The sequence below is a fragment of the Pelodiscus sinensis genome, chromosome 9 (assembly GCF_052426305.1).
Source record: "Pelodiscus sinensis isolate ZL-2025 chromosome 9, ASM5242630v1, whole genome shotgun sequence".
NCBI lineage: Eukaryota > Metazoa > Chordata > Testudines > Trionychidae > Pelodiscus > Pelodiscus sinensis.
The window spans coordinates 22,667,229-22,694,683 of record NC_143060.1 but is presented as its reverse complement, the minus strand read 5'-3'; the positions used below and the strand labels follow the sequence as shown (position 1 = coordinate 22,694,683).

The following is a 27,455-nucleotide window of genomic DNA, read 5'->3' as shown; positions in this document are numbered from 1 at the left end:
ATGTGCTGGCTTGTCGCTACTCTCTTGAATAGTTCCTGGAAATGTTTTAGATTGTCAGTTGCTACAGTGTCTGATGGTACCACGGTGTCATCCGGTTGTGCACTGAGGGTATCAGAGTGTGTGACATTTACTGAATGAATGTCTGATTCATTGTCCGAAATCTGTTCCACCTCTTCCTTCGACAGGCTTGCTGGTGATAGAGGTTGTGGTCGAGGCAAGCTTCTCCGGGATGGAGTGGAGCGAGCTGGGGAGCGGTGTCTGTATGGCTCCCAGTGATCCCAGGGCCCCCATTGTGGTGGATAAGGCGGGGGTGGGTAAGGCCAGTATGGGTGCCATGGGCTCTGCTGTGGTGGAGCCCTGTAATGGTAGGAGCGAGACTTCCTAGGCGATGCATGCCGCGAGGAATACACCATGTGATGGTCATCATCAGGAAGGGGAGCGTCTTGAAGGGACAAAGGTGATATAGACCTGGGAGGGGACTGTTTTGATGAAGACCTCCCAGGTGAGTAAGACGTGGAAGGCAGGCATGGATACTGATGCCTGCTATGAGTGTCAGTTTCCTGCTGCGGCTGCTCCATAGCAGCCTCATCTGGATGCTTATCTGTTTGTGCTGTAGGCACCAGTGCAGCGTCATGCTGCTTAGTTGTAGCTGGTGCCGGCTTAGCAGGATGAAGGTTCTTGTGCTGCGGTGCCGTAGCTTTAATCGGTACTGCAGCTTTAAGCGGTGCCAGTGCTTTTGGCAGCGCCGGGGCTGGAAGCGGTGCCGTGGTATGAAGCAGCACCGCGGTTTGAAGCGGCGCCGGCTTTTCCTGCCGGGCTGACTGCCTGGAGCACTCCCGGGACGGCTCTGAGGTTGCGCGCATCGGTCACGGTGCGGAGTGTGAGGATCGTCCTCCTGCCTTAGTGGCAGGGGTCCTCATAGTGTGCTGTGCCTCTCCCCTGCGTTTTGGGGAGGAGGAAGCTGGAAGAGAGTGGGATGAAGAGGCTCTCTGACTTGGCTTGCTCTTGGAGGTAGGGGGGGCTCCTGCCACACTGTTGCCTGTCCCTCGGTAGGCTGAAACGCCTTTTCAAATAAGAGCATTCTCAAGCGGAGCTCACGGTCTTTCCTGGCTATCGCTGTGAGTCAATTACAATGAGTGCAGCTGTGGGGAGAGTGAGTTTCCCCCAGGCAGCGAATGCACTTTGAATGGCCATCTGAAGCCGGCATAGGCTTGCAGCACTGGTCACATTTTTAAACCCTGAGTAGCCGGATATGGCCAGTTTCCTCCTCCTTCTCCTCACTCTGTTGTTTGCTTTTCGTTGTCTTATTTATTTTTCTCCGTTGTTATCGGTGTTGTGGTTTGTCTCTTTTCTTTTCTTTTTTTTTTAACTAGCCGGGAGAACTCCGGTTCACCAGGTCCCTGGTTTATTCTTATTACTAGTTGGGTTTTTTTTGTAAGAAAGAAGGGAAAACTAACTTGGAATACAAGAGGGGAAACGACTGTGCCTAAACTAACTAGTGGGGAAGTAGTCAGGAAGTCTGACAGGGAGCTCCTGTTTGCTCCGTCCGCTGATGAGGGCAGGAAGGGTACGTCTAGACTACAGGCTTCTGTCGACAGAAGTTCTGTCGACAGATACTGTCGACAAAACTTCTGTCGACAAAGCGTGTCCAGACTACATTGAGTTCTGTCGACAAAGCAAGCTGCTTTTGTCGACATGGTAGTCTGGACGCAAAGGACAATTTCCATTCAATAACACCTTCTGTCGACAGAAACTCTGTCGACAGAAGGTGTTATTCCTCGTAAAATGAGGTTTACATACGTCGACAAAACTGCTGAGTTCTGTCGACGTAATGTCGACAGAACTCAGCGGTAGTGTGGACGCAGGTATAGTTTTGTCGACAAAAGTCCACTTTTGTCGACAAAACTCTGTAGTCTAGACACACCCTTAAAGAGTAACTGAAAGGGAGGGAGTTGGGCTGCATGCTGCAGGAGGCGGGAAGAGCTCGAGACGCCTCCTGAGCATGCGTGGCCCAACAGGGGAAACTGCTTTACAAAGCTCCAATCTGCAGCTCAGGGCAACCCTTCACCTAGAGTGAAGCACCCACAGGGACACTACTCGAAGAAGAAGGACATTTTTGTGAAACGTATGCCTCACCAAGGCAGTAGACATATTAAGCATGTTTGTCAAAGATGGTAATAGGATCCTTACATGAGGAACAGCACTTAAAGCTGGGTGAGGCATGGCAAAGAGTACCACTATATAACTATAACTAAAGAACTTGGAAGAATTTTTTTTAACTAGAATGAAGACCAGTTAAAAAGGGAAAACTAGCTAACTACAGGTAAGAACTGTATAAACTGGGTTTACTTATCTAAAATGTGAGATGAGGTAGGGAACACTGCCAATCTCCATCTGTGATCAAAGGCAGAAGAGAAGGAATTGAGGGTAGAGGAGCCTTACGCATGCGCAACACCTGCACAGTAGGAGCGTGGGGCTAGAGGCGCGTGCATGTGCGGCTCTAAGGACATTGTTGTGAAGACTGGAGAATGGGCTCGGTGGGGGTGCACTGACCTGATGTGGAGCATGTTGGGGAAATCTCTTGAAGAAGAAGCAATCTTGTACCTGGAACAGCACCTTCCACTTCCTGTGGAAGTGGTGAAATACCAGATTTTGTTGGATCCATGGTGTGCACTGCTCTAGTCACTCCTTTCTGAGAAGTCTAGGAAGGAATTTTCCCTTCATCACCAGAATGACCCAAGTGGGAAACATTTTTTCCACCTTTCCCATGCAGCAGGGGTGAGGAACCTCAGACCCAGGGGCTGGATGCAGCCCCCAGCTTGCCTGGATCCAGCCCCTGAGGCTCTGGGCCCCACCCCCCCAGCATAGGGGAGTCTGGGCTGGTGCTACATCCTCCTGCTGTCCCTCTGGGGGCTGGAGTGTACAAAATCTACTAGGCTTGGCCCTCCCTAGGCTCTGGTGTGCAAGGGAAATGTGGGGAGGGTCTTTCTCCTTCTCAGTCAGGGGCCACAGTGAGGGTGTTTTCCCTACTTCTCACTTGTGTGCAGATCCTGATTGATTTTTCTGTAGGTCAGTGGCCCCTGACCCAAAAAAGGTTCCCACCCCTGCCATACAGGTTCAGGGAGAAGGGCTAAGGCGGGGGAAAACATGAAATGGGAGTTAAGCTATGATGTCACAACTCATTATGTAAACATGTACTGTGTACGGAAGGGATACAGTGACTAAATAAAATGGATTGGAAAAGATTTAAAGAATTACTCTTTAAAGGAGCAGAAATGAGTGGACTCAGGGAGCTAAAGACCTCCTCCTCGATAACTCCCACTTAACATTCATGCTGGGGGGTTAGGGTGTGAGGGCTGGATGGTAAGGTCCCAGCAGTGGGTTGGCTGGGGATCCAGATGGGTGAGCGGGAGGAAACCACCTCAGTATTGAATTAATTATGCAATTACCTGCATTATACACCTTTATCTGCTGGATGCTCACAGACATTTAATAATTAAGTTGCAGCCTAAATAAACCACATTCAGTGTTTCCTGTCTTATTGCTAAGTAACTCAGCTTTATAATTGGCCAGCTGTTCCTAGGATTGTTAGGCCAAGTAAAGAATTGGGGGCAGCCATTCATCTCTGGGGCACCATCATCACTCCTCACTGTCTCTGGCCTTGTCTATACTTATGGGAAGATCAACACTCTGGAGATTTATCTTCTGGGGTTCAATTTAACATATCTACTAGAGACCCGCTATCTTAAATTGAATTTATCGTGTAGTGTAGGCCTAGCCTATCACACAGCAACCCCAACTGAACCATTAAAATTGCTAGAGACTTCAGTTACATTTACCTCTCAGAGCTGTTGCAGTGAGAGAGAGATGGACTGGTGTGAGATTAAGAGTAGAAAATATTGTGGAAATCCGTGTCTCCATTCCGGCTTTAAGTTCTATTTTAGAGCTGTCTGCTGAGATTTTCTTCTCTGCACATACCATTCAATATCCCAGGATGAAACACAATTGAGAATGAAACTTCATTCCTCTCACTGGAACATCTACAACATGTAACCAGTCTGACACAACCCCTCCTCCCTTTCCACTGGCATCTAGCTGATCGGACATATTCCTCTGCTTTCTCCTTTTCCCTTGACCCTGCCTCTCTTAAGTACAATTTATGTTAAGTCCTTATGCCTTTGGTATATTAACCCATAGTATTTACATTAGGTTCTTTTAGTATATCAAGAAGTATACTTTATGGCAGATTTCGGATTACTTACAGCCATAAAGTTGAATTTTACCTAGAAACCATCTTGTTCATGAATATGTATGTAACCTGTGGAATGTGTGTGAGGTGTGACTGAGAAATATCCAACCAGAAGGGCAGTTTAGGATCCATGACCTTTTAAGGCATACAAAGGTCCTGAAAGTAGATAAATTAACTGACAAGCAGTCAGGAAGATCATCTCCTTTTGGAAGGGATGTAACAGCATGTGAAACCTGGGACTGAATCAGAAGTAGTAGCCCTCCTGTGGATCCAAGGGACTCAAGGGATAGCCATGAGCCTCGTGGTCAGTCTCGGGGAAGCTGATACCTGGCCAGCTCAAGCTACCTGTGAAATTGGAAGTTACCTACTCCATGTCTGCAGCCTACCTTCAACTGTTAGTATGAATGCGATGTGTGTATATTACCTTATCCTTAAGAATCTGTATTAATAAATTACCTTTAGTGCTGCTTCAGCACACCCTTTGTTTGGGTTATTTCCTTGGCTGGTCCAGGGACTGGTAACTCAACACACTGCATCCATTGTGCTCCTGCTAGTCATATTGCACCTGAAAAAGGCTATCTGAGAAGAGACTGAGATCTGCAGGTACTGAATAGACCAGTGGTGTGAGGATTTTTCTGTCTATGAGTACAAATTGATAGGGCTTAATGGGCACAGTGTTTGAATAAGAAACGTGCAAGCAAACTTTGGTTCTCTATATAAAGTGTCTGTGCCCCAACAACAAGGCTTAGAGTGAACGATGAAGTAATTCAGGCATCAGATTATACACAGCTCATGAATGAGCCTTCTTCTACATCAGGATGTGTGAAGAACTCTGTGAACATATACTGAAGTTTCCCATGAAATAATCCACAAGTGTCTGACCACTAAAAATGCCAGTTGGGCTAGGAGGAATAAGAACTTGTTTGGCAGAAGAGGCAACATGGAAGACCTACTGAGGTATTTCAGTAGTAACTAAAGAGAGGGGATTTTCACTCTGACAGCCAGCCTCTGGGGTAGCGCAACCCACAGTGCTAGCCAAGCTTTCATGGCCATCTGTCACAGAAGTTATTTTCAGCCTAATCAAGTCCAGATGTATCAACATTCATTTTCCTTCCATCTGACAATAAACACAGAGGCTGTGTCTACATTGGTGCGATCTTGTGCAAAAGCAGTTGCTTTTGGGCAAAAACTTGCTGCCAGTATACACTGGCCGCGAGTTCTTGCACAAGTACACTGACGTTCTAATGTATGAAATCAGTGCTTCTTGCGCAAGAACTCTGATGCTCCCGCTTAGGAATAAGCCCTCTTGCTCAACGGTTCTTGTGCAAGAGGCCAGTGTAGACAGGCAACATGAATTTCTTGTGCAAGAAAGCCCTATGGTTAAAGTGGCCATCAGAGCTTTCTTGCGCAAGAGAGCATCTACACTGGCATGGATGCTCTTGCGCAAAAGCACATCTCTTGTGCAAATGCACATGCTAGTATAGAGGCTCTCTTCTGGAAGAGTTTTTGCACAAGAACTCTTCCGCAAAAGTGTTCTTGCACAAGATCGTGCCAGTGTAGACGTAGCCATATAGTTTAAGAAAATAACAATTTACAAACTCACGATAAAAAAAAAACCTAATAAAGTGGAAATTTCCATACGTTAAAACAAGATTCAATAGAATTATACAATGCTAAAATAGAGCAGTATTTCCTCATTTCAAGATGAGTGTGCAATAATGCAACATTTTAAAATGTCTTGTTTTATTTCACAGCACATTCTAAATACTGAGATCTCTATCTATTACTAAATTAAAATAATCTGTGTGCACACAAATAATTATTCATTATAACTTAAAAGAAAATAATTGCATAATATAAATGTCCATACCCCAGGTAGAATCTGAAGTGAATTATTGTCCATCCATAATTCTTTCAGGTTTTGTATTTGTTCCAGAACCTCAGGCTAGCCAGAAAGAAAAAAAAACAAACAAAAAAAAACAGTGCAATCGACACACTCATTAATTCTGTATTCGTTCAAATGGTTTCCCTGTCTCTCTTCCTTCTGTATAAATATATTAATTATCAATATCAGGCTTTCAGAAATAAAATTAATTAAGCAGTACAGTTCTTTAATGTATATACAATATTTTTGTCAAATGGTATATGAAATCTCAGAAAGCTCTCTAGTAGAAATGGATGCAAAGGCCTTAGAAGTCTTTGATGCAATTAGTGTAGTATCATCTGTCAAAATGTAACTTCTGAATGAACCAAGGAATAGAAATCAGCACTGTGGAACTTCAAGATAGATGTGTTGACTTGAAAGACTAGGGTTGGTTTGAAGAGTAGGTTAAATTTTAATTTTAGCATAATATAAAGTGTTAATAGTGACGGTAACACAGCATTGTATGCTTGCTGAGCTACTGAAGCAACTAATACACTTCTAAATTATCTATATCTCCCAAATCCTCATTCACTGTAGTTCACATACACCTTATTCTCAGTAGTTGGTATATACCAATCTATCCAGTTAAAATTAAAGTCAGACTCTAAAGCAGAGAAAAAGAGCAGCTTTAAAGCAATAATTTTTAGGGTCCACTTTTTTCAAGACTAGAAATCTTTAGTGATAGCAAGATCTTCTCCCTAGTATCATATGTCAGGTGTGCTTCAGCTTTTAAGTCAAATTTCTGCTTCTGAAAAAAACTCCAAAAACCAACTTTATTAGGAAGCTTCAAATACTTGCATCATGTAAGATTGGGCAAACTTTCATTAATGAAACTGATATTAATTTCATTGGCTTAATATTTTCTATTATAGTGGAAACTGGACTATTAAAATAGAACATTTGTCTATTGGTAGTACTGATTTTAGTACATATTTGCAGTGAATTTTTGCTTTTTTGTAAACATCTTCCATAAAGAAAAACTAAAAAGAAATATTTGGCCTAGTTGAATGTGATAATGGAATATTTTGTTTAGTTGACCAGAGCAGAAATGCTTGACTGCATTTCCCCATCAGTGCCTTAGGAAAGTTGTTATTTAAAGTCCCATTCTCTCCTATTAACCAGTGTCACAAGACAGGGCTTCCTCTCCAGCTTTCAAAGACTTACAATTACCCCTGCAGTCTTATTTTTAGGCTGACTTTTATTGTCTATACTTAAACAAGCAACCAACCAAAACCAGTTTCTCAGCTCACTCTTTGCATCTCAAGTTTTCAGTGCCTCCCTGCCCAGGGCACTCTGGCACTCCTGCTTCCAGCACCTTCTCTGACTCACTCTCCTTCAGTAGTTCTTTCTCATGACCAGAATTTGCAATCAGTAAAAAAATTTTAAATTACAACTTTTTTGTTCCAATTTGGGACAAAAACAAAAATCAAAACATTGCAATTTCCTGTGTGATAACAATTCTGAATTTTGCTCAGTTCTAGTACTATGCAGCTTATTTGCTAAATATAGATCTTTGGGGAGAGGAGTATCAATGAATTTTCCTTAACAGACTGGTTTTTGCAAATGTTTTTACACACATATTTCAAACTATGAATTAATATTAATTTGATTTGTGATGTAAAAACTGTTTAAAAGATTTGAATCCATATTTTTTACATCTGGAACTCAGAGAGAAAGACTTGTACAACCCCCTTCCCCCCTTTTTTTTTTTTGCTACTGAACCATTTATGGTATTTGAAAAGGAGAGTTTTATCTGAAAGTGGGATGGAATGATAGGGTGGTTATTCAGTCTTGCTTCATCGCAAAGAAAAAAGAAAAATATCTGTCTTCTCCTGTAAAATACTGTATACCAATAATCTGCTGCTTTACACACACCGTACAGGTAGGCACCCATCGTATTATAAAAAGTTGTGATTTAGGTATTAGTGTGATGGCACTATAAAAATACCAGAGGGTATGTCTACACTACCGAGTTTTTTTTTGAAAAACGGCTGTTTTTCTGACAAAACCTGAGTAACATCCACACTGCAATCGCATTCTTTCGAAAGAAAATTGAAAGAACAGAGGGGTTTTTCTGACATTGGTACTCCTCATTTTATGTGGAAGAAGCCTTTTTCCAAAATGTGTGTGTGAACACAGAGGAGGGAGTTCTTTCAAAAGAAGAGGCCTCCAGGAAAAAGCACAGGTACCCTGGTGGCCACTCCATCCATAGTAATCACAGCTGAAATGTGAGATAGCATCATGCTCTCTTTCAGAAGAAGTTTTTCTGAAAGATCTTTTCCATAAAAGCTTCTACCGAAAGAAGCCTGCAGTCTAGATATAGACTGACACACACTGATAGAGAAAAGGGACTTAGTGCCTGATAAATGTGCTGGATTAATATCTCCTGTAGGTGAAATAATCAATTTATCCACAAAATAAGCACAACAGAGATCATTTTACCTTTCCTCACATTACCCCATATAAGTGCCTCATCCCTGACATAATAGAAAGACACCTATAGATGTTGTTAAATCAGTTCTGTGCCTCTTTACTGAGGCTGAGTATAATTTCAAAGTTGCTCTAGTAACTAGGCATCTAAGTCCCATTTTCAAAAATGCCTTAGGCACGTAGGACCTTTACTGAAAGCAATAGGACTTAGACTCCTAACTCACATAAGTGCTTTTGAAAAATTTACCCAGCTATTAACTATGCCACTTAGTGCCAAATATAGTGGTAGCTTTGGAGATATTAACAAAAATAACAATGATGGGATCACCAATTCATTTCACATATTGGTAGGCCTCCCAGGTCTATTGGTTGTTAATAATATTCATGCACTTCCAACTTGGCCTGCTTTCAAACAGCTTGGGGGAATTGAAGGGTCCTATAATTCCATTACCAATTCTCTGACCATGGAAAATTCATGATTTTATTAATATACTAGCAGACTTACCCAGTGTTTCCTGGGTCCTTCAGGGCAGGGGGCTGTCAGTATGGGTGTGTGTGCAGGAATCAAGTCAGGGGGTGGGAGGATCAGGGTGAGAGGACTGGGGCATGCAAGGATGCAGGAGTCAGGTAAGGGGGTGCCCACTAGCTTTTCCATGGAAGCGGCCCAGGGCAGTAGTAGCTGTGAACCCTACCTATTAGCTTGTCCTCAGGGGCCAGCAGGGAGTTCTCTCCCTCCCCCCCAACCTGACTGGGGGGTTTCTCTCCCTCCCCACCTAGTCTGGCCAGCCCAGGGTATGGGGAGGGGCTTTGCTCCCTTCCCCTTCCCTCCTCACTTAGGATGTGGGGCCTCTCTCCCTCCCCAGCACGGTCTGACCAGGGCAGAGGGCCCTCTCCCTCCCCTTGCCTCTCCCGAGGCAGTAGGGGCTGGCAGGGGTCATCTCCAGGGCAGGGAAGGCTCTGCTGGCCACTCCTTTGCTGGTGTGGCTGCCCCCATTGGTGATATTCATATCACATCCCTCAGAACAGCAGCCCCTCCCTTTGCATGTTATGGAAAACTGTCCCTTTCCTGGGTCTTCCAGTTCTTCTGGCACAACCAAATCTGATCTTGTTTTAAATTAGGAGATGGGGAAGCTGCATACCAAATTTAGTGGCTCTAATTTTGGAGGAGTTCTTGAATGAATGTATGCTCAGACTGACTCTAAAATATAGATGTGCCCAATGCTAACACGTGTTTTGAGATAAAAAAAATTAATTATCCATGTATAAAGGTCTAACAGACACAGAAACATTCTAGCAAAACATTTTTCCTTACCAGCTCAGAGAACTCATTATTGCCTAGGTCAAGTCTTTCCAGCTGCATCAATTTGTGCATTGACCTGTAACAGACAAAAATAACAATAATAATAAAAAAAATCTAAGGTGAGAATTTTACTTTGAAATTTTATGCCTAATTCTTATACCAGAGTAAGACTCCAATATGGACATAGGCTTCAATAGAGTGTAATCACATTTACACCGATAAAAGAACTGAATCTATACAATTTGTTTAAGATTTAAGGCATATTACCTTAAATTCCTGAAGTAAAAAAAATCTTACTTCCATTAAAAAGATAACTACAAGGGACCAAATTAAGCCTGGATATAATTTTATTGATTTAAACTGAATCACTCCAAGAATTAATCTGACACAAGTATTTTAAAAAAATATAAAGTTGAGTTTATTTTCACAATTCTATTTAAGAATTTTTATTTATACAATCCCCCAAAATTAATTAGGGACTTTACAGAAAAAGTACAAAAACACAGTGTTTGCCCCAAAGAGTTTGGAGACACATTTCAGACATAATGCAATGTAACTAAAATTCATCCCTGAGCAGAGGAGCACCACAGAACCTACATAATAATGAATTTCCACTTAAACCCTATTTTGAGGGCTTATGTTGGCTTGAAGTAAAGCACAAGCCTCAGACTAGTGCTCTGCTCATGGGCAATTCTGGTCCTGCATATGTGTTACAAACTACAGGAGGAAATGAATTGAAAAAAGAAAAGAGATACCGTAATAACGTTACTAGATTACTCTTGTAATATACATTTACTCGTGGTGATCTGAAACTAATCTTTCATTCCTGCCATAATCAAACAGTTACACTGTAAAACAATATTGTGGATTTTTTCTGACTATCCTAAATAAAACAATATATACACTCAAGATAAACTCTAGAACACAATTTTAATTAAACAATTGGTAACTTGTATTAAAAATTGAAACTATTATATATTTAATGTAATTTGTTATTTCATAACAAAGAACAGAGTTTAATAGAGGAATTGTTGTCATTAGCCTTGTCTAAGAGATTAACTAAAATGATGAGACAAAACCTAAAGCATATACAGTGCTGTAACTTTATTAGTAATTTGCCAGATCCTAGATAAAACCCTGCTTTAATAGTGAAATAATATTCAATGCCAAATTTGTCTCTCTTATGTCAAAGTATTGTGGAAGCAACCTCATAATCTTAAATAGAAAGAGAGATGTTTTAATTGGATAAGGGATATAGGGCAAGAATGTAATATTCTTTAAGGATTTTATATCAGTTTCTTCTTTTTCTTTCTCATTGTCATTCCACACTAGAAAGTTTGAGAGATGTTTTTCTAGGGACCAATAGACAGCTGGTACATCAGTGAAATGGAGAAAAGTACTTAAAAATTACCAGATTTGACCAGATTGTTCTGCTACTCTGAGGGTGGACTGAGAAGTAGGAAAGCATAATGAGCTCCTCCGTCTTCAAGCTTCTGCTCCACTATAGGGCAAAATTGCAATAGGGCAGATATTTCTTCCCCAAGCAGTCCCTGGCATACAAAAGGGACATAGAGATCCCACACTTGTGTAGGAGAAACTTGCTGTACTCCTTTATAGAAGACTTCCTGCTCTAAGCTTCCTTCAAGGTGACAAAGCTTGCTGTCCACATTGCAGCAGTGTAGACATGGAATAGCAAAGCCCATCAAAGCAGTTCACCTTCTTTAGAATACCATAAAAATGCAATGAAAAATCAGGATTATGAGGCATGCAAGGTGTACCAATTTATGCCTCTTAATAATAAATCAATCACAGTGAGTATGATAAAGGGCTGCCTGTCATGAGAATTAATCACTATAGGGATTAATCACTATGTAACCATGAAAACTCACTTGACCACCTTGTAATTCAGTCAGTGAAGCTACAAATTATGAAAGGCAAGAATCTTACTTACAGGGAAATTCAAGATTTGAGTTCATTTGTCTTGGTCCTCCCCTACCCCTGGAAAAAAAACCCTACTCTTAAACTAATCCTTTACATTCCTGCTATGTATTACATTGCATTTCCCCTCTAGATACTGGTCACAAACATCACTAAAATGTATATTTAAATTAAATTATCTGAAATATCACAAAATCAGGAATTGAGAGTGACAAAAGGAATAAGAAAGCAATTAGCTTTCTTACACTACAGCACTAATTCGAACTAACTTAATTCAAATTAGTTAATTCGAACTAAGCTAATTCAAACTAGTGCATCTAGACCTAAAAACTAATTCGAATTAACATTTAGCTAATTCGAACTAGCATGTCCACATTGAGTGGACCCTGAACCGAAGTTAAGGCTGGCTGGAAGCACTGCCGGCAGGGCATCAGGTTAGGATTCAGAGCGTGGAGCTGCTGTCTCAGGCTAGCCGAGAGCTGTGCTTAAAAGGACCCAACCCCCATCCCAGACAGACAGTTCTCAGGATTCCCCGCTTGCTTGGCTAACTCGATGAGGGCCAGCAAAGCAGTCCTGACTTGTAGTGCCCTGAGTGTCTACACTCAGCACATCACAGCACTCGGCCATCAGCCCGGCTGCACTTGTCGCAGGCTGCCATCTGGGAGGGTCAATCAGGGGGCTGCAGGAGAGCTTCCACCCCGAGGAGCCGGCAGAGCCACCCCAGTCCTCCCCATTGGGGGCTCGTACCCCATTCCTCCCTCACCTCCTTCTACTTACCCCTTCCTAGCCCCACTTCCTGATGTAAAAAATAAAGGACATGTGTGTTCAAAAATATAAACTCTCTTTATTTAACAAAACTGGGGGTGAAATTAACCTCTGGGGAGACTGGGAAAAGGAGGTGGGAGAGGGGAAGAGAGAGGGTGGGAGAGGGAAGGGAGAAACCTGGGAGGAGGGAGCTGGAAAGGGGAAGCCAGAGGAAGAAGGAGGAAGGGAAATATAAAACTATGGTACACCATATCTTCAGTACTGTGTACAGATGTGATCTCCTCACCCCAGAAAAGATATTTTGACCTTGGAAAGGGTTCCGAAAAGGGCAATTAAAATGATCAGGAGTTTGGAACAGATCCCATATGAGGAGAGGCTAAAGTGACTGGGACTTTTCAGTTTGGAAAAGAGGAGACTGAGGGGGGATATGATAGAGGTCTATAAAATCATGAGTGGTGTGGAGAGGGTGCATAAAGAAAAGTTCTTCGTTAGTTCCCATAATAGAAGGACTAGAGGACACCAAATGAAATGAATGGGTAACAGACTTCAAACTAATAACAAAGTTCTTCTTCACAAAGCAAATAGTCAACCTGTAGAACTCCTTGCCGCAGGAGGCTGTGAAGGCTAGAACTATAACAGAGTTTAAAGAGAAGTTAGATAAAGTCATGGAGGTTGAGTCCATTGAGTGCTATTAGCCAGGGGGTAGGAACGGTGTCTCTGGCCTCTGTTTGTGGAAGGCTGGAGATGGATGGCACGAGACAAATGGCTTGGTCATTGTCTTTGGTCCATCCCCTCCGGGGTAGCTGGTGCTGGCCACTGTCGGCAGACAGGCTACTGGGCTGGATGGACCTTTGGTCTGACCCAATACAGCCGTTCTTATGTTCTTATGTTCTTAGCTCAGGGTCGGGGGTCTCACTGGACCACCTTGATTTTCATGAAAACCTGCTCCTGGGGTCGCATATGGCCTTTGGTGGCCAGGCTGGCAGCTATCCTGCCCTAGACGGCCACTTTCCTGTGCCTAGTGCGGAGGTCGTGGACGTTGGAGGCCTCCCCCCAAACCTGGATGAGGTCCACGATTTCCGCACTAGACCAGGCGGGCGCCCACCTCTTGCGGCCCCGGGCAGGCTCCTGGGGCTCTAAACTGAGATAGCTCATCTACATTAGGGAAGCCTGCCTCAGATTAATTTTGAGGCTTCTCTGTAGTGTAGCCATGCTATTTCAAAATAAGCTATTTCAGAGTATTTCTTTTAGAATATCTTATTTCGAAATAAGCGTGCAGTGTAGACACACTCCAAGAGAATAGAAAAGGTCCACAGAAGGATAAGAAGGATGTTAAATACCCAAGCTGCTTCCATTGTCACAACAACCACACAGCTGCTTTAGTGAATCTCGCTATCTCTGGTTGGAATAGTACCTTCCAGATTGCAGTGTAAAGCTACCCAATGGGGTCAGAAAGGAGTTTAGAGGAGAAAGGACAGTTACCCCACACATAAACTGACTCTTAAAGCCATCTGAATTACACTAGCAACAAATATGTCCCAAGATACTTAAAGGAATATGTACCTGGTGAAAGTAGGAGTAGGGATGTTAGGAAGCAAGGAAAAAGTTAATTGCATAGTTGACAGAAATTCTATTGACTACACAATTAGTTGAAAAGGGAAGATTTACCTCTGGGAGTTACTCCCGCTGTGGCTCTGCAGTTTCAATATTGTAAAAGTTGGGTGGGCAGGCCGTCTGGCTTGTACTACATTAAACTGCAGAGCCACAGTGGGGGTAGCTCCTGGACCCGGTACAAGATGGGACTGAGCTGGGTTTGTTCAGTCCGGATTCGCACTAGGTCCAGCAGCCCCTGTTCACAGCTAGCCCCAGCAGCAACTCCTGCTTCCCCCCCTCCTTGCTGCCTCTGATACACAGGCAGAAATTGGGGCGGGGGGAAATGAAAGAATGCGAGTAGTTGAGTAGTTGACTACTTGCATACATCCCTATTCAGGAGATCAAAGGCCTTAAGACCTGGAAAAACAAATCTTATAGAAGGGACGATTGACTGACTGGGGATGTCGGATACTTTATTTGTGATTCTGTAATTTACTCTGCAGGCAGAAAAGAAACTTGGACAGGAAGTGTGTGTGCGTGGGGGGCAGATGGGTAGGTTATGGATTGGAGCGTGGTGGAGAAGATGGGCCTGGGATCCCCCACGTAGACCTAAAAGACAAGAAACCAACAGAAGTCTTTACCTTAGTAGAAAGTCAGGTTTGGGAAGACCTTGACTGTTCAAGGGTCCAATCCTAAGACCCAATATTAAGGTAAGCCCTGAAGTCCTTCGAGAAGTTGAAGGACAGGATTATAATTGAAAAGGGGAACCTACCTGCTTGTACCCCTGCCAGACTCCTAGACAGCACTGGTGGGGAATTTTAACCTTTTACAGACCCATGAAATCACCAATACCTCTCATGATAACAATAGCACTAAAATGGAACAAAACACATCTGCTCCCCATAGGTCAGGAGTGAGGAACCTTAGGCCTGGGGGCTGGATGCGGCCCTTGGCTTGCCTGGGTCTGGCCCCCGAGGCTTGGGGCTCCCCCCAGTAGACACAAAATCTACTAGCCTGGGACCCTTAGGCTCTGATGTGCCAGGGGAATGTAGGGAGTATCTTTCTGCTCCTCAGTCGGGGTCACATCACTGAGAATTTGTTTTGCTTCTCACTTGTGTGAGGCCCCCCGACTGATTTTTCTTGGCTCAGTGGTCCTCAACCCAAAAAAGGTTCTCCACCGCTGCCATAGGCATTCACAACCGTATCTTCTTATTCAATGACAAGTATGCATTTTACTACTTCTGACTCCTCTAGTCCTGCAGCATCATTGCAGCTCATTTACTTACTTAAAAATCATCAATGAAACAGTTTGCCAAGTTCTGATCAGTTACACAAGTGCAAACTCATTAAAAGTAATAATGTTGCATGGTATAACTAGGGGCAGATTTTGGTCTGTGGATATTATTAGTGCATTCTGTAGGACAGCATGTAGAAAAAACACATTTTCACTTATAAATTGAGCACATTTGTTACAGAAGACAAAGAATGGAACTCAAAAGTACTGTTCTTACACAGTGACTTTTCAGCATAGACCAGCAATTTCAATTGATACGTACTAGTCCAATCATGGAGAGCATCGATACAGGTTTGTATGTATTTTTGCAATGCTTGCTAGCACCATAACACACATTTCGCTCCTTAGCCTCTAATGGAAAAAAAGAAAACAACTAATTTTAAACCAAAGTTTACTCCCATCCCACAAAAACATAAGGTATGTCTACACTGCACAGCTATTTAAAAATAAGCTACTCTAGAACAGATTTTTCTAGAATAGCTTATTTTGAAATAGTACATCTACAGTGCAGGGGAACCTCAAAATTAGTCCGAGGCAAGCTTCCCTAATGTAGACGTGCTATCTCCTTTAGAGCCCCAGGAGACACTGGGGAGAAATAACTTAGAATGGCCCTGGAGAGGGTCTATTTCAAAATAGGAGCAGTGGAGCATTTACACACACCTTATTTTGAAATAGCTATTCTGGAAAATGTGTTATTCCTGATAGAATGGGGTTTACAGAATGGGGTTTACAGATTATGGAAGAAGCCATCCGTTATTTTGAAATTTTGAAATAACAGAATGGCTGTGTGGACAGTCACATTGTTATTTCAAAATAACACGAGTTATCTCAAAATAATGGTGGAGTGTAGACACACCCCTGGTATTATTTCATTGTCTATTACTGATTCTTATATTAGTTACTGAATAATAGCAGTGCAACTCAGGCACATTTTGCATGCATTCAGAGTTAGATTAGTAAGGCCATGCCCCATCACCATCTGTGACGTTGAGACTAGGGAAACCTACATTGTGGCTCTTGAGCCCCTTTGGTGCAGGCACTAGAAGTAGCTCCTCTCAACAAGCGATACTGAGAAGTAGACAGATGTGGAGCTGGGACATAACTCTCACATTCACTCCGGCCCTGATCAAGATACCAGCCATACCTGCTTTCTGGTTCGGTGCTAGAGTGGAAGTAAACTATGTATTTTTTTTAGGGACTGTTTGCTTACTTACTGCAGCCCCAGGAAAGGAGGTAGAAAGTGAGGAACTGTAGTTCTAGTATGCATCATATCCTAACATTTGTGTGACTAACTCTTTCACATTTCTAGAGAAATACAAACAAATATTCCAATTCTACACAAAGCCAAATTAATTTAATTTTTTAAATTAATGGGCAGTCACACAGACCATGGTGAACTAATAAAGATCATACTTGAACTATTAATGAATTCAAGAGATAGACTAAGGTTTCAACCTTCATAATCTCTCCAAAGTTCAGACCACCACAGAGAGCCACAGGTTTCTCACTGGGTTGAGAGCTGGTTCTAAACTTTTGGAGTATTTAGTTCTGGACTTTTGGTATTAGCCAATTTATATTTCTTTCTTTTAAAATATATTTTCAAAAATGAATAAATATGATATGCTACCTGACATCTAATACAATAAATATAGAAATGTTTAGAATAATTCAGATCTACAAATTTAAGTGGTATAATCATCTAGATGGGGCTCCATTAGAAACTTGTATAAGGGGGTCTCAAACTTAAAGCCTGCGGGCCATCCCTAGCTGGAGTAATAGCGCAATCTGGCCTGGGAGTTCCAGTGGGTGGGTGGGGCTGTTTGTTACCATTCTCCAAGCCCCACCTCTTCCTGCCATCAGCCTATCCTCTCCCTCCGAGCATGCAACTCCCGCCGAGCATGCAGCTTTGGGGATTATGGAGGGCCTGGCATGGCACAGCAACAGCGGTCAGGCTCTCTGCATTCCCACAGTGGCAAGAGCGGCAGGGAAGTGAAGCACAGCAGTACGAGTGTGCCTGCTGAGTGTTCTCCACTTTGCTGCAGCCCTGGCCACTATGGTGAGGGGAGTGTGTGCTGTGGTTGCACTGAGGTAGCATCCTTTGGGACTGGGTTGCCATTGGGGAAGAAGGCGATTGCGGGGCAGGGTTTGGGGAATAGTAACAGACAGCTCTTTTCCCAACCACTGGGACTCTGAGACTGAATTGTGCAATTACTCCAGATGGGGATGGCCCGCCAGTCGGGAGTTAGAGACTCCTGTTGTATTAAGTATTTCTAATGGGTATAACTGTTCTCACTTTGATGTTTAAATGAAAATCAAGATGGTATTCTTCATTGTGTTTCCCTTCTGACAGAATGTGCTATTTAACTCCGGCTAACAACAGTGGATGTGCCCATTATTTTATACTACACTGGAAATTACCATTAAAAGATTACAGATGGCTACACTGGAAAAGTACAGAATGACAAAAGTCATAGTGGATAGCACACTATACTGTCAATGTTTTTCACACTAATTATGTGAGAAGTGAATTCTGTAATCAATGATGTTACAACTCAAGTATGGAAGCTACTTGACTTTGTGCTGAAAATCAGATTGAAAATATTGATATGCATTTATTAAAATGAAACTTTACCTCATGTTTAAGTTCTTCTAAAATACACAAGGCCGCCTTTTATGAGAACTCTAATTATTTCATAGAAAGTTTTTTTTTATAAATACTATTCCTTTGTAGTAGAATGCAACATTCACATACAAATAATAAATCGGTTTTCTTTGAAGAGGATGGTAAGGTGAGAAACAAACAGACAAGCAAATGTTCAACTATCAGGTTTAAGAAAATAAACAGATACTATGGTTAACCTGTTGTTTCCAGCATTCAGCATAACTTCAAGCTTCATAGAATCATAGAATATTAGGACTGAAAGGGACCTCGAGAGGTCATCAAGTCCAGTCCCCTGCCCCCATGGCAGGACCAATACTGTCTAGACCAGTGGTGGGCAACCTTTTTTTTCAACTGAGCCAAATCTCGCCAAAACCACGATTGAAATTTATTTTGAGAGCCACATTTTTAAACCCGAAAATACATAGGATGGTACACTGTTTTTAGTTTCAATAAGTTTTTATTGAGAATATTCTGCATGCAAGTATGCCTTTTCACCACTCTTGGGTATGTCTACATAAAAAAAGTATGCTTAACTCAAGGGTAGCTAATTTAGGACAAAACAGTGAAGATACAGCAACACAGCATTTAACTCTTATTAGTATACTGTTAAAGTCTATAGGGCAGCCTCAGATGAGCTAGCACTGCTAACCCAAGTTTAAAGCTAAATTGCTGTGCCTTAGTGAGCATGAGTTAAAACCCTTTTCCTCAGCAGTGAACTGTTCTCTTCTGATTCCCCTACATCTCTAATCCTCCATCAATAGGTCTTTCTGAAAATCCTCATCCCCACTCCATCTTTCTGTGGAAGTTGTATAGGGCTCTTCATCTATACCTTATAGCCAAGTAAACTAAATTGCAAAGAAGTTCAACTACCATCTCTATGCTGCCAGCTCAGTATTTCAGATCAGTCTCCCTCTGTCCAAATTCACATCTCAAGCTTGAAATTCCTAACTATAAGGTCACAGAAAGCAAATAAAACCTTAAAATGTTCAGGCTACAGTTACACATCACAAAGCAGCACAAAAGGAACAACCCCCTCCCAGCAGGTCAGTTTTAAATAAACAAAGCTTCCCCAGCAGTATCTGCAATCCAAACATGAGGAAGTGCATTAACTCACTGGAACAATTACAGAAAGGCTACAATAAAAAAAACCAAATCCTGCAACCCAATCGCCCTATTTTCATTGTTCAATTGCAAGAAGTGAGTAACCTCAAGGGTGAAGACTGCACTGGATTTTTAGAGAGCTTCCAGTTTCCAGAATCCCGGCTGTTCTTGTTAACACTTCTTAGAGGTATCTGTGTGTTGTCGGGTCTCTGGCTATCATGATAAGGGACCTTCTGCACTGAGTATCTTTGCACAGGCCCCTCCGAGTGATTACGATAAGAAAGAACTAGTATTTTACAGACTGTTTAATTCACACAGAAAGAAACTTCTTCTCTCATTTCAGACCAAGCAAAAATTCAGAATGAAGCATCGCTAAAATCCACCCCTCTACTCTCCCGGGCCGTTTATCTGCCCAGGAGTGTTTTACACAGGTTCAAACTAAATGCTCCAAAATGCTTAGCATAACGTTCAAAGCGCAACAGCAGCACAGGCCAGCCAGGGTGGGGGTCTCAGCTGAGAAAAGGCTCCGCAACAAAACAAACGAGCTGTGAAGCAAGGAGTGAGACCCGCGAGCAAAGGCAGCCCGCCCCAAGAGACTGGGGTCCCAGCACCAGAGACAGGCAGCTCCGTGTAGAGACCCCAACGCCACCACCCCCCGACCATACAATGCAGACACCCCGACTTCCCGCAACGAAAAGAAGTGTCTGATCTGCCCCTCCTCCACGCGTCCGCACTGTCCTTTCCCGCACCCCGCCCTTCCTGCCACTTCCCCGTCTGCCCTCTCCGTCCCCGCCCGCCTCACTGACCCGCCCCGTCCTCTGCCCCTTCCCAGTGCCCCTGTCTCGTCCACTCCCCCGCCCCGCTGTGTGTCTGGCCGGGCGCCGTGCTGCCCCGGGCGCCATCCCCCCACTGCCCTTGCCCCCTCCTTTCTCCCCACCCGCCCCACTGCCCCTGCCCCCTCCATTCTCCCCCTCCGCCCCTGCCCCCTCCATTCCCCACCCGCCCCACTGCCCCTGCCCCCTCCATTCCCCACCCGCCCCACTGCCCCTGCCCCCTCCATTCCCCACCCGCCCCACTACCCCTGCCCCCTCCATTCTCCACCCGCCCCACTGCCCCCCCTCCCCCCCCGCCTCCTCCTTTCCCCGCCCCTGCCCCCCCCTCCCCCCCGCCCCTGCCCCCTCCACTCTCCCCCCCCGCCCCATCTCTGCCCCCTCCCGCCCCCCCCCTTTCCCCGCCCCCTGCCCCCTCCTTTCTCCCCCCCGCCCCATCTCTGCCCGCCCGGCGGCGCCCCGCCCCCCCGGGTTGCCGACCACTGGTCTAGACCATCCCTGATAGACATTTATCTAATCTACTCTTAAATATCTCCAGAGATGGGGATTCCACAACCTCCCTGGGCAATTTATTTCAGTGTTTGACTGGCCTGACAGTTAGGAACTTTTTCTTAATGACCAACCTAAACTTCTCTCGCTGTAGTTTAAGACCATTGCTTCTTGTTCTATCCTCAGAGGCCAAGATGAACAAGTTTTCTCCCTCCTCCTTATGACACCCTTTTAGATACCTGAAAACGGCTATCATGTCCCCCCTCAGTCTTCTCTTTTCTAAACTAAACAAACCCAGTTCTTTCAGCCTTCCTTGATAGGTCATGTTCTCTAGACATTTAATCATTCTTGTTACTCTTCTCTGGACCCTCTCCAATTTCTCCACATCTTTCTTGAAATGCGGTGGACACAGGACTCCAACTGAGACCTAACCAGAGCAGAGTAGAGCGGAATAATGACTTCTCATGTCTTGCTCACAACACACCTGTTAATGCATCCCAGAATCATATTTGCTTTTTTTGCAACAGCATGACACTGCTGACTCATATTCAGCTTGTGGTCCACTATAACCCATAGATTCCTTTCTACATTAGGGTCATTAATTTAAGTCAGGATATGAACAATTCTGATACAACTATGCACGTATTATTATTATGTGTACTACCACAATACCTATGAACCCTCGTCATAGATGAGGATCCCATTGTATTAACTGATGCGTAAACAGGCACCTGAAACCAGGCAAATGACTCTAATGTACAGTAATTAATGTTTTACAGTGAGAAGTAAAACATTAGTACCAAATTAGTAACTCACCCTGCATGTAATATTACCTGAATATCTCATAAACCTTCACATTACACTTATAGCATAATATAGAAATTACAGCATTTTCAAACTTAGGAGGACTTAAATAAGATAAAGTAATTGATACAAGACAAATTACACCATTTGTTTGTAAGCCTCAATGAATAAGTCACATCCTGCTGTCCTTTGACTCTGGTGCTATTGGAATTTTCACCAGAACAAAGGATTGTAGGACTTGTCCCTATATTATTAAATGATATTAACTGATCCATTTCTACTCATTTTCTTTAACTTCTGTCTTCCATATTTTTTTTTCTAAATGTCCATTATTCCCTGACTGTTTTTCTTCATTTCCAAATTAGTAAAATCTCATTTACCCTCTCTTATAAAAACACATTAGGGAACTTTTAATGTGCACAAGGAGGATCTGCTAGGACAAATTAATGAGCAACACATTCATGCACTTTAGAAATCGCCCTCGACTACATGTTGTTCCCCACCTTCCAACTCATCCCTTAATAATGCTTTGTTATAAAAATGTATATTAGTTAAAAATGCAACAGATTTAAAACCAGGAAGACTTTTCCATATTAAACATTTAATAGATAAGGTTATTTTTAACAAGAAGAGTAATTCAAACAGATAAAGGCATGAAAAGGTATTGAAATCACTTTAATTAAATGAGTGCTTTAAATCCCCTCACCAAATGTATTTTGTACCACAGCTTTACCAATAAAATTCCAGGTTAAAAAGGCATTCCTCCTTCCTCTCTTGACTTTTCACTGTATTGCATTTCTGACTAGAACATGTCTTGTAAAATCTAACAGAAATCCACAAATCCAGGAAAAGGAAACTCAGTTAAATAAAGAGAAAAATATGAAAACAATGAATTAATACTAGTTCTTGATAACAATTATCTTTCTGATGAGTTGCAACTTCTTATACTCAACTACCTAATGGTTTTTCTAAACTAGAAAATTTGCACCAGTGTACCTAAATCAATTTATGATTGATCTAGTTGTACCAATTCACACTCTTAATATAGTTCTGTTTAAGCCAGTTTAGTTCAATCAGAATTTAATCACTGGTTAGAGTGGTGCAAGTTTTCAATACTGCATACAATTACTAGGGATAGTATTAGTACCATGAGGAATCCCATTGTTACCAATGTAACTCCTCCTCATAGACTAGTATAAGTAGCCTAGGAGAAAGAGACTAAAAAACTTGAATTAGTTTCTGAATAATAATTACATTTAATTCTCTAGCATCTTGCCAACTATTCCTTTGTGGATGGGAATATCTCGTATAAATCACATGAAAAAGCAATAAGGTACTGTACAAGCTCCCACAATGACCTCAGATATGATGAAAAGAACTTCTGTGAATTTTGGAAGTTATTTTAAACACCTTCCCTAAAACACCTTTCATTTCTTAATATATACAAAGGCTTTTATTTCCCTAGAAACATACTTCAAAATGTAAAATTAGCATTCCACACATACAGTCATTTACACTACTTGGTAACATGATGCCTTCATTTGCCATTTCAGTTTTTCAGCAATATTATACATGTACATACATTATTTAATACAATGCTTCACATGTGAAAAGAGAAAAAGCTTGGTTTTTAAGTTTTCAGTTGACAGTTAAAATTACATTCTAATATAAAATTTTGTTGCTCACAGAGGTAATTATTACCTGTACCTTTACCATTCAATACTTAAGGAATCAAAAACTGTCACTGATTATGCTCCATCATGCCCTATAGTGATAACAAATGCTCCAAGGAAAAATACATGTATCAGTCAGTACGTCTACACTGCCATGCTATTTCAGGATACTTTCGGTGTCCTGAAATAGCTAGTCTGCCTCTCGACAGTGTGCCCATTATTTCAAAATAGCTTTCTAAATATTCCAACATCCTTGTTAACCTCGTTCCACTAGGATTAAGAGACATTGCAGAATAGTAGATTATTTTGAAATTTGGCGCTGTGTGCATAAGCTGTAAGCTATTTCGAAACACACTCAAAATAAGCTATGCAATTTGCATAGCTTATTTAGAGCTAAGGGTGCAGGGTAGAAGAACACTTAGACTATGTCTACACTTAGGGTGGGTTCTTGTAGAAGAACGGCCGTTCTTTCGCAGAGCATCCACACTGCCTTCCCGCTCTTGCGCAAGATTTACAGTAAAGCGTGGTAAGAGAAGGCTTCTTCTGCAAGAGCTACGCTTTTGTCTAACAAGTGTAAGCTCTCTTGTGCAAGAAGGTAGTATGGATGCGTGGCAAGGGTTTCTTGCGCAAGTAAGCTCCATGGCTAAAATGGCCATCAGAGCTTTCTTGTGCAAGAGAGCGTCCACACTGCCATGGATGCTTTTGCGCAAAAGCACATGGCAGTGTGGACATGTTCCTGTACAAGAGTTCTTACACAAGAACCCTTGCGCAAGATGTTCTTGTGCAAGAATCCGCCAGTGTAGACATAGCCTCAGAGAATACCTGACAACTTGGTACTAACAAATGAATAGCAATATGCTATTCTAATTTTTTTAAAATATATTTTTAACACTGAAACTCTTCTTGAATAAGATAAATTTGATACTTTAAGGCACAATTAATTCTACAACCTAGTTCTGTAAAAATATATATTAAACAAAATCTATGTTTATTGCATTATTTCTATCTTGCAAACAAAGAGGTCTTTGAAAATTTGTTTGTTTTCTAGAACTTTAACGTCTGCATAAAGTACTGTAAAATGTGCTAAAAATATACTATTAAAGCAATATTTTGCATAATTAGTGGTGACCATAGGCAAGCAAACCACATAAGAATTATAGATATTTTAGAGATGACATGAAAATTTCCACTGGTTTATAATATATATAAATATACTGCACAATGCTGTATAGTTATTTAATTGCACCTAATGTAATTTATATGACATTTATTGTACTTTGCAATATTTACAAGTTATTTTATATAGTCATTGTATATCCCTTCTAAGAAGAATTAATCAATTTCTAATGAGGGTTACTACAACAAAGTTGGCATTGTAAAGGGCACTCAGAACTCATCCTTAGTTTAATACCGATTGCTCAGAAGAGCTCTTGTGCAATTACTGAGATTTAAACTGTATTCAAAGGTTTTAATAAGGTTTTTGACATAAATATTTATCTATATTGCACTAAATTTAAAGAATCTATTCTTCCATTTGTATATAAGGGTAAGATTTATACACAGAGGGCCTGACCCTATACTTCTGCAGTCAAGGGAAGTTTTTCCATCAACTTCAATTGCAGAGGATCAAGTGTGTCACTCCTATATATATCAATCAGAGGGAAAGCAGACTTCTGTAAAATTGACACTATATGAAAAACTAAATAAATTAGGATTTCAGAATGCTCATTTTACAGTTGATGAAATACCTGCAATTATTACAGTGATATTACATTCCATAAATTATGACTCAAGTGGTAGAAGTCAGTGACATTAAACATAAAATTATATTCTAAACATAAATCATTTTTAGTACAGCCTCCCCTTTTAATGTTTATTCGGAATGTCTTTGTAAGGTTGCAAGTAGCTGTCATACTCCAAACATTTTAAATAAGCTGAAAACCTGGTCCATATTTACATTTTATAGAAATACAAACATCCAAATTATTGGCCAAATCCTGGTCACCTTATTCATAATGAATATTTCCAAGGTCTTAAAATGGTGATTATGGCAAAGGATTTGACCCTTAGAATGCACCCTTTTCACCAGATTCAAGTTTTTTTTCACATACAAAGCATTATATATATTCAAAAAACAACAGACTATAAATGCAGTAAAATCATGAATGAAAATCAATATGAGGAAAACTTACATTTATGTGGTAATAAATATAATGTAATTGCCATGGAACTAATGCATACCTACTCTATATTGTCATTTTTGTTATGTGAAATATAGGAAATTAGGAGATGACATACACTAATTTTCCTGTTCAGCTGGATACAAGGTGAAATTTTTGTGCTAGATTGTGATAAATGGAAGACATTATTGCATGAAAAATGAAAAGCAACCAAAACCAACAATGTTGCCTTTATTTCTAAAATCCTGATGTATTATTTCCAAATAATATTTAAGTTGTTTTCATACCATCCCTATATACAGTAACCTACATTTTAAGTTGGTAATGCTCCCACAATCTAAAATACATTGGCTTCAGGTCTTTGCACTTTAAAATTTACTATGTAACTTCATAATTCTCTCATGATACAATTTTGAATTTACTTTGTAAATCCTGCAATTTAGCTTACTTTTCCCTTTGCATTGTGGCTATATTTTAACTAGTACTAATGAAAATGTTACTATGGGCACTCAGTAAAACCCATACATCAGTTTATTCACATAGCAAGTAATGAATTACAGTGAAATCTTTGTTATCCGGCACACTGTTAATCAGAAAACTTTGTTAACTGGCATTGCCCCCAGCTACAATACTGTCACATCTTCAGGTGCACAGGTCTGGCTTGGTTTACCATGATTGGCTTAACAATTTTTATTTAAGAAGTACTAATTATCTTTAACTCAAAATAGAAATGTGAGACCAGTTGTCTCACATTACAAAACTACCAATATTAAAAACTTGAGTTTTACTATTATTGTCCATTGGTTTTTCCTAGGTTGATGGAACCCTCAGATAACTGGAATTTTTAGATAACCGGAACATCCTAATCCCCGAGCGCGCCAGATAACACAGGTTTAACTATACATGTGAAGTCAGTATCAGCTATAAAATACAGCTGAAGACAATATGTATCTTTTATACCACTGATTTTCAACCTGTGGTCCACAGACCCCTGGGATCCATGTCTAAGGGATCTGGAAAAGCTTGTTATTACTATAAAACAGTGGTATTATGCCTAAGATTTCCAAAGACATCTGCACCTTCATATTATAGGAGTCCACAAATGAAAAATGGTTCAAACCACTGATTTATACAGTATAAGATGGTATATGAACTGCGTAAAGCAAAGCTGTGTGTAAATTAAAGCATTATACATTATAGAATATGTATTTTCTGGACTTCACAGATAATCCAATATCTTTAATTAATTTTTTTGCATTATTATTCACAAAGAGATAGCTACCACAAAAAGTGATAATATAACACCCATTTCGATTTAGGTAAATTTGAAAACTCAGGAATTTGTACTCTGAAATAAAAATCAACTGAGAATTAATAAATGTCATTATCATAATACTTATGAAATATTAAAGTAAGTGATTGGTCTCTGAAGACTTTAAATAACTGTAGAAGTTCTCATACTGAGTTAAGGAACTGTCCTCCAACATTAAGTTTGCATTGGTCTCTTACGGGCCTTAGAATTATTCTTATTAAAAATATTATTTCTTAGGTTTACACAATCAGTGAGGCATAATGGCTGCTTGGCTGCATGTCAATTAGGAATTTTAATCTGCAAAATGCATGGCTGTGCACCAACATGTCGCAGAGGTTTGGCCAACTGCATAATTAAGCAGAGATTCAAATAAGGAAAGAGGGATTTTCCCTTTTAAACCACATAGGAAAACTATACAACATTTAGTAGAGAGCAAATATTTTGCACAATATTTAGCAATAAAGAGGCAGCCTCCATCTGCATGTAGTATACCAAAACGGTTTGGTTTCATAGTATAGTGCGGGAGAACTACCTCAACACAGTCTACTCGTACTGATGCTCCTGATGCTGCCATTTCTGGTGCCCGAAAAGCTTCTGCCTCCACTTCCTCTGCTGTTCGTGCCACTGTACACTCTCAGGCGATGGGGCAAAGGGCACACTCTGGATCTTCAAATGCTAAGATGAGAAAAATCAATTTCAATGCCCAAAAGATGGAACTGCTGGTGTAGAAGGTGACTAAACACTAGTATTTGGCCTATGGCACTGGAATCTTGAGAGTCCTAATCTAATTCAGTAAATAAAGGGTTTTGAAACAAGTTGTTCTACTTTTCCTAGGGTATCACAGACACAAGATTCTACAAATAGTAAATGGAAAGTGCTTTTCCCTTGTAATGATTGGAGTGAAAATGCAT

At 41.2% G+C, this 27,455-nt stretch overlaps 1 protein-coding gene across 1 annotated transcript in view; it reads right to left on the bottom strand.

The window, feature by feature from the left end:
* Positions 1 to 27,455, bottom strand: part of LRRC7 (leucine rich repeat containing 7) — a 399,063-nt gene that overhangs the window by 145,958 nt on the left and 225,650 nt on the right. The window contains exons 8-9 of the mRNA XM_075936231.2: positions 9,916 to 9,979; positions 6,120 to 6,194 (exon numbers count right to left, since the gene is read on the bottom strand). Of these exons, the coding sequence (XP_075792346.2) occupies positions 6,120 to 6,194; positions 9,916 to 9,979 (139 nt within the window). The remainder of the gene's footprint in view (positions 1 to 6,119; positions 6,195 to 9,915; positions 9,980 to 27,455) is intronic.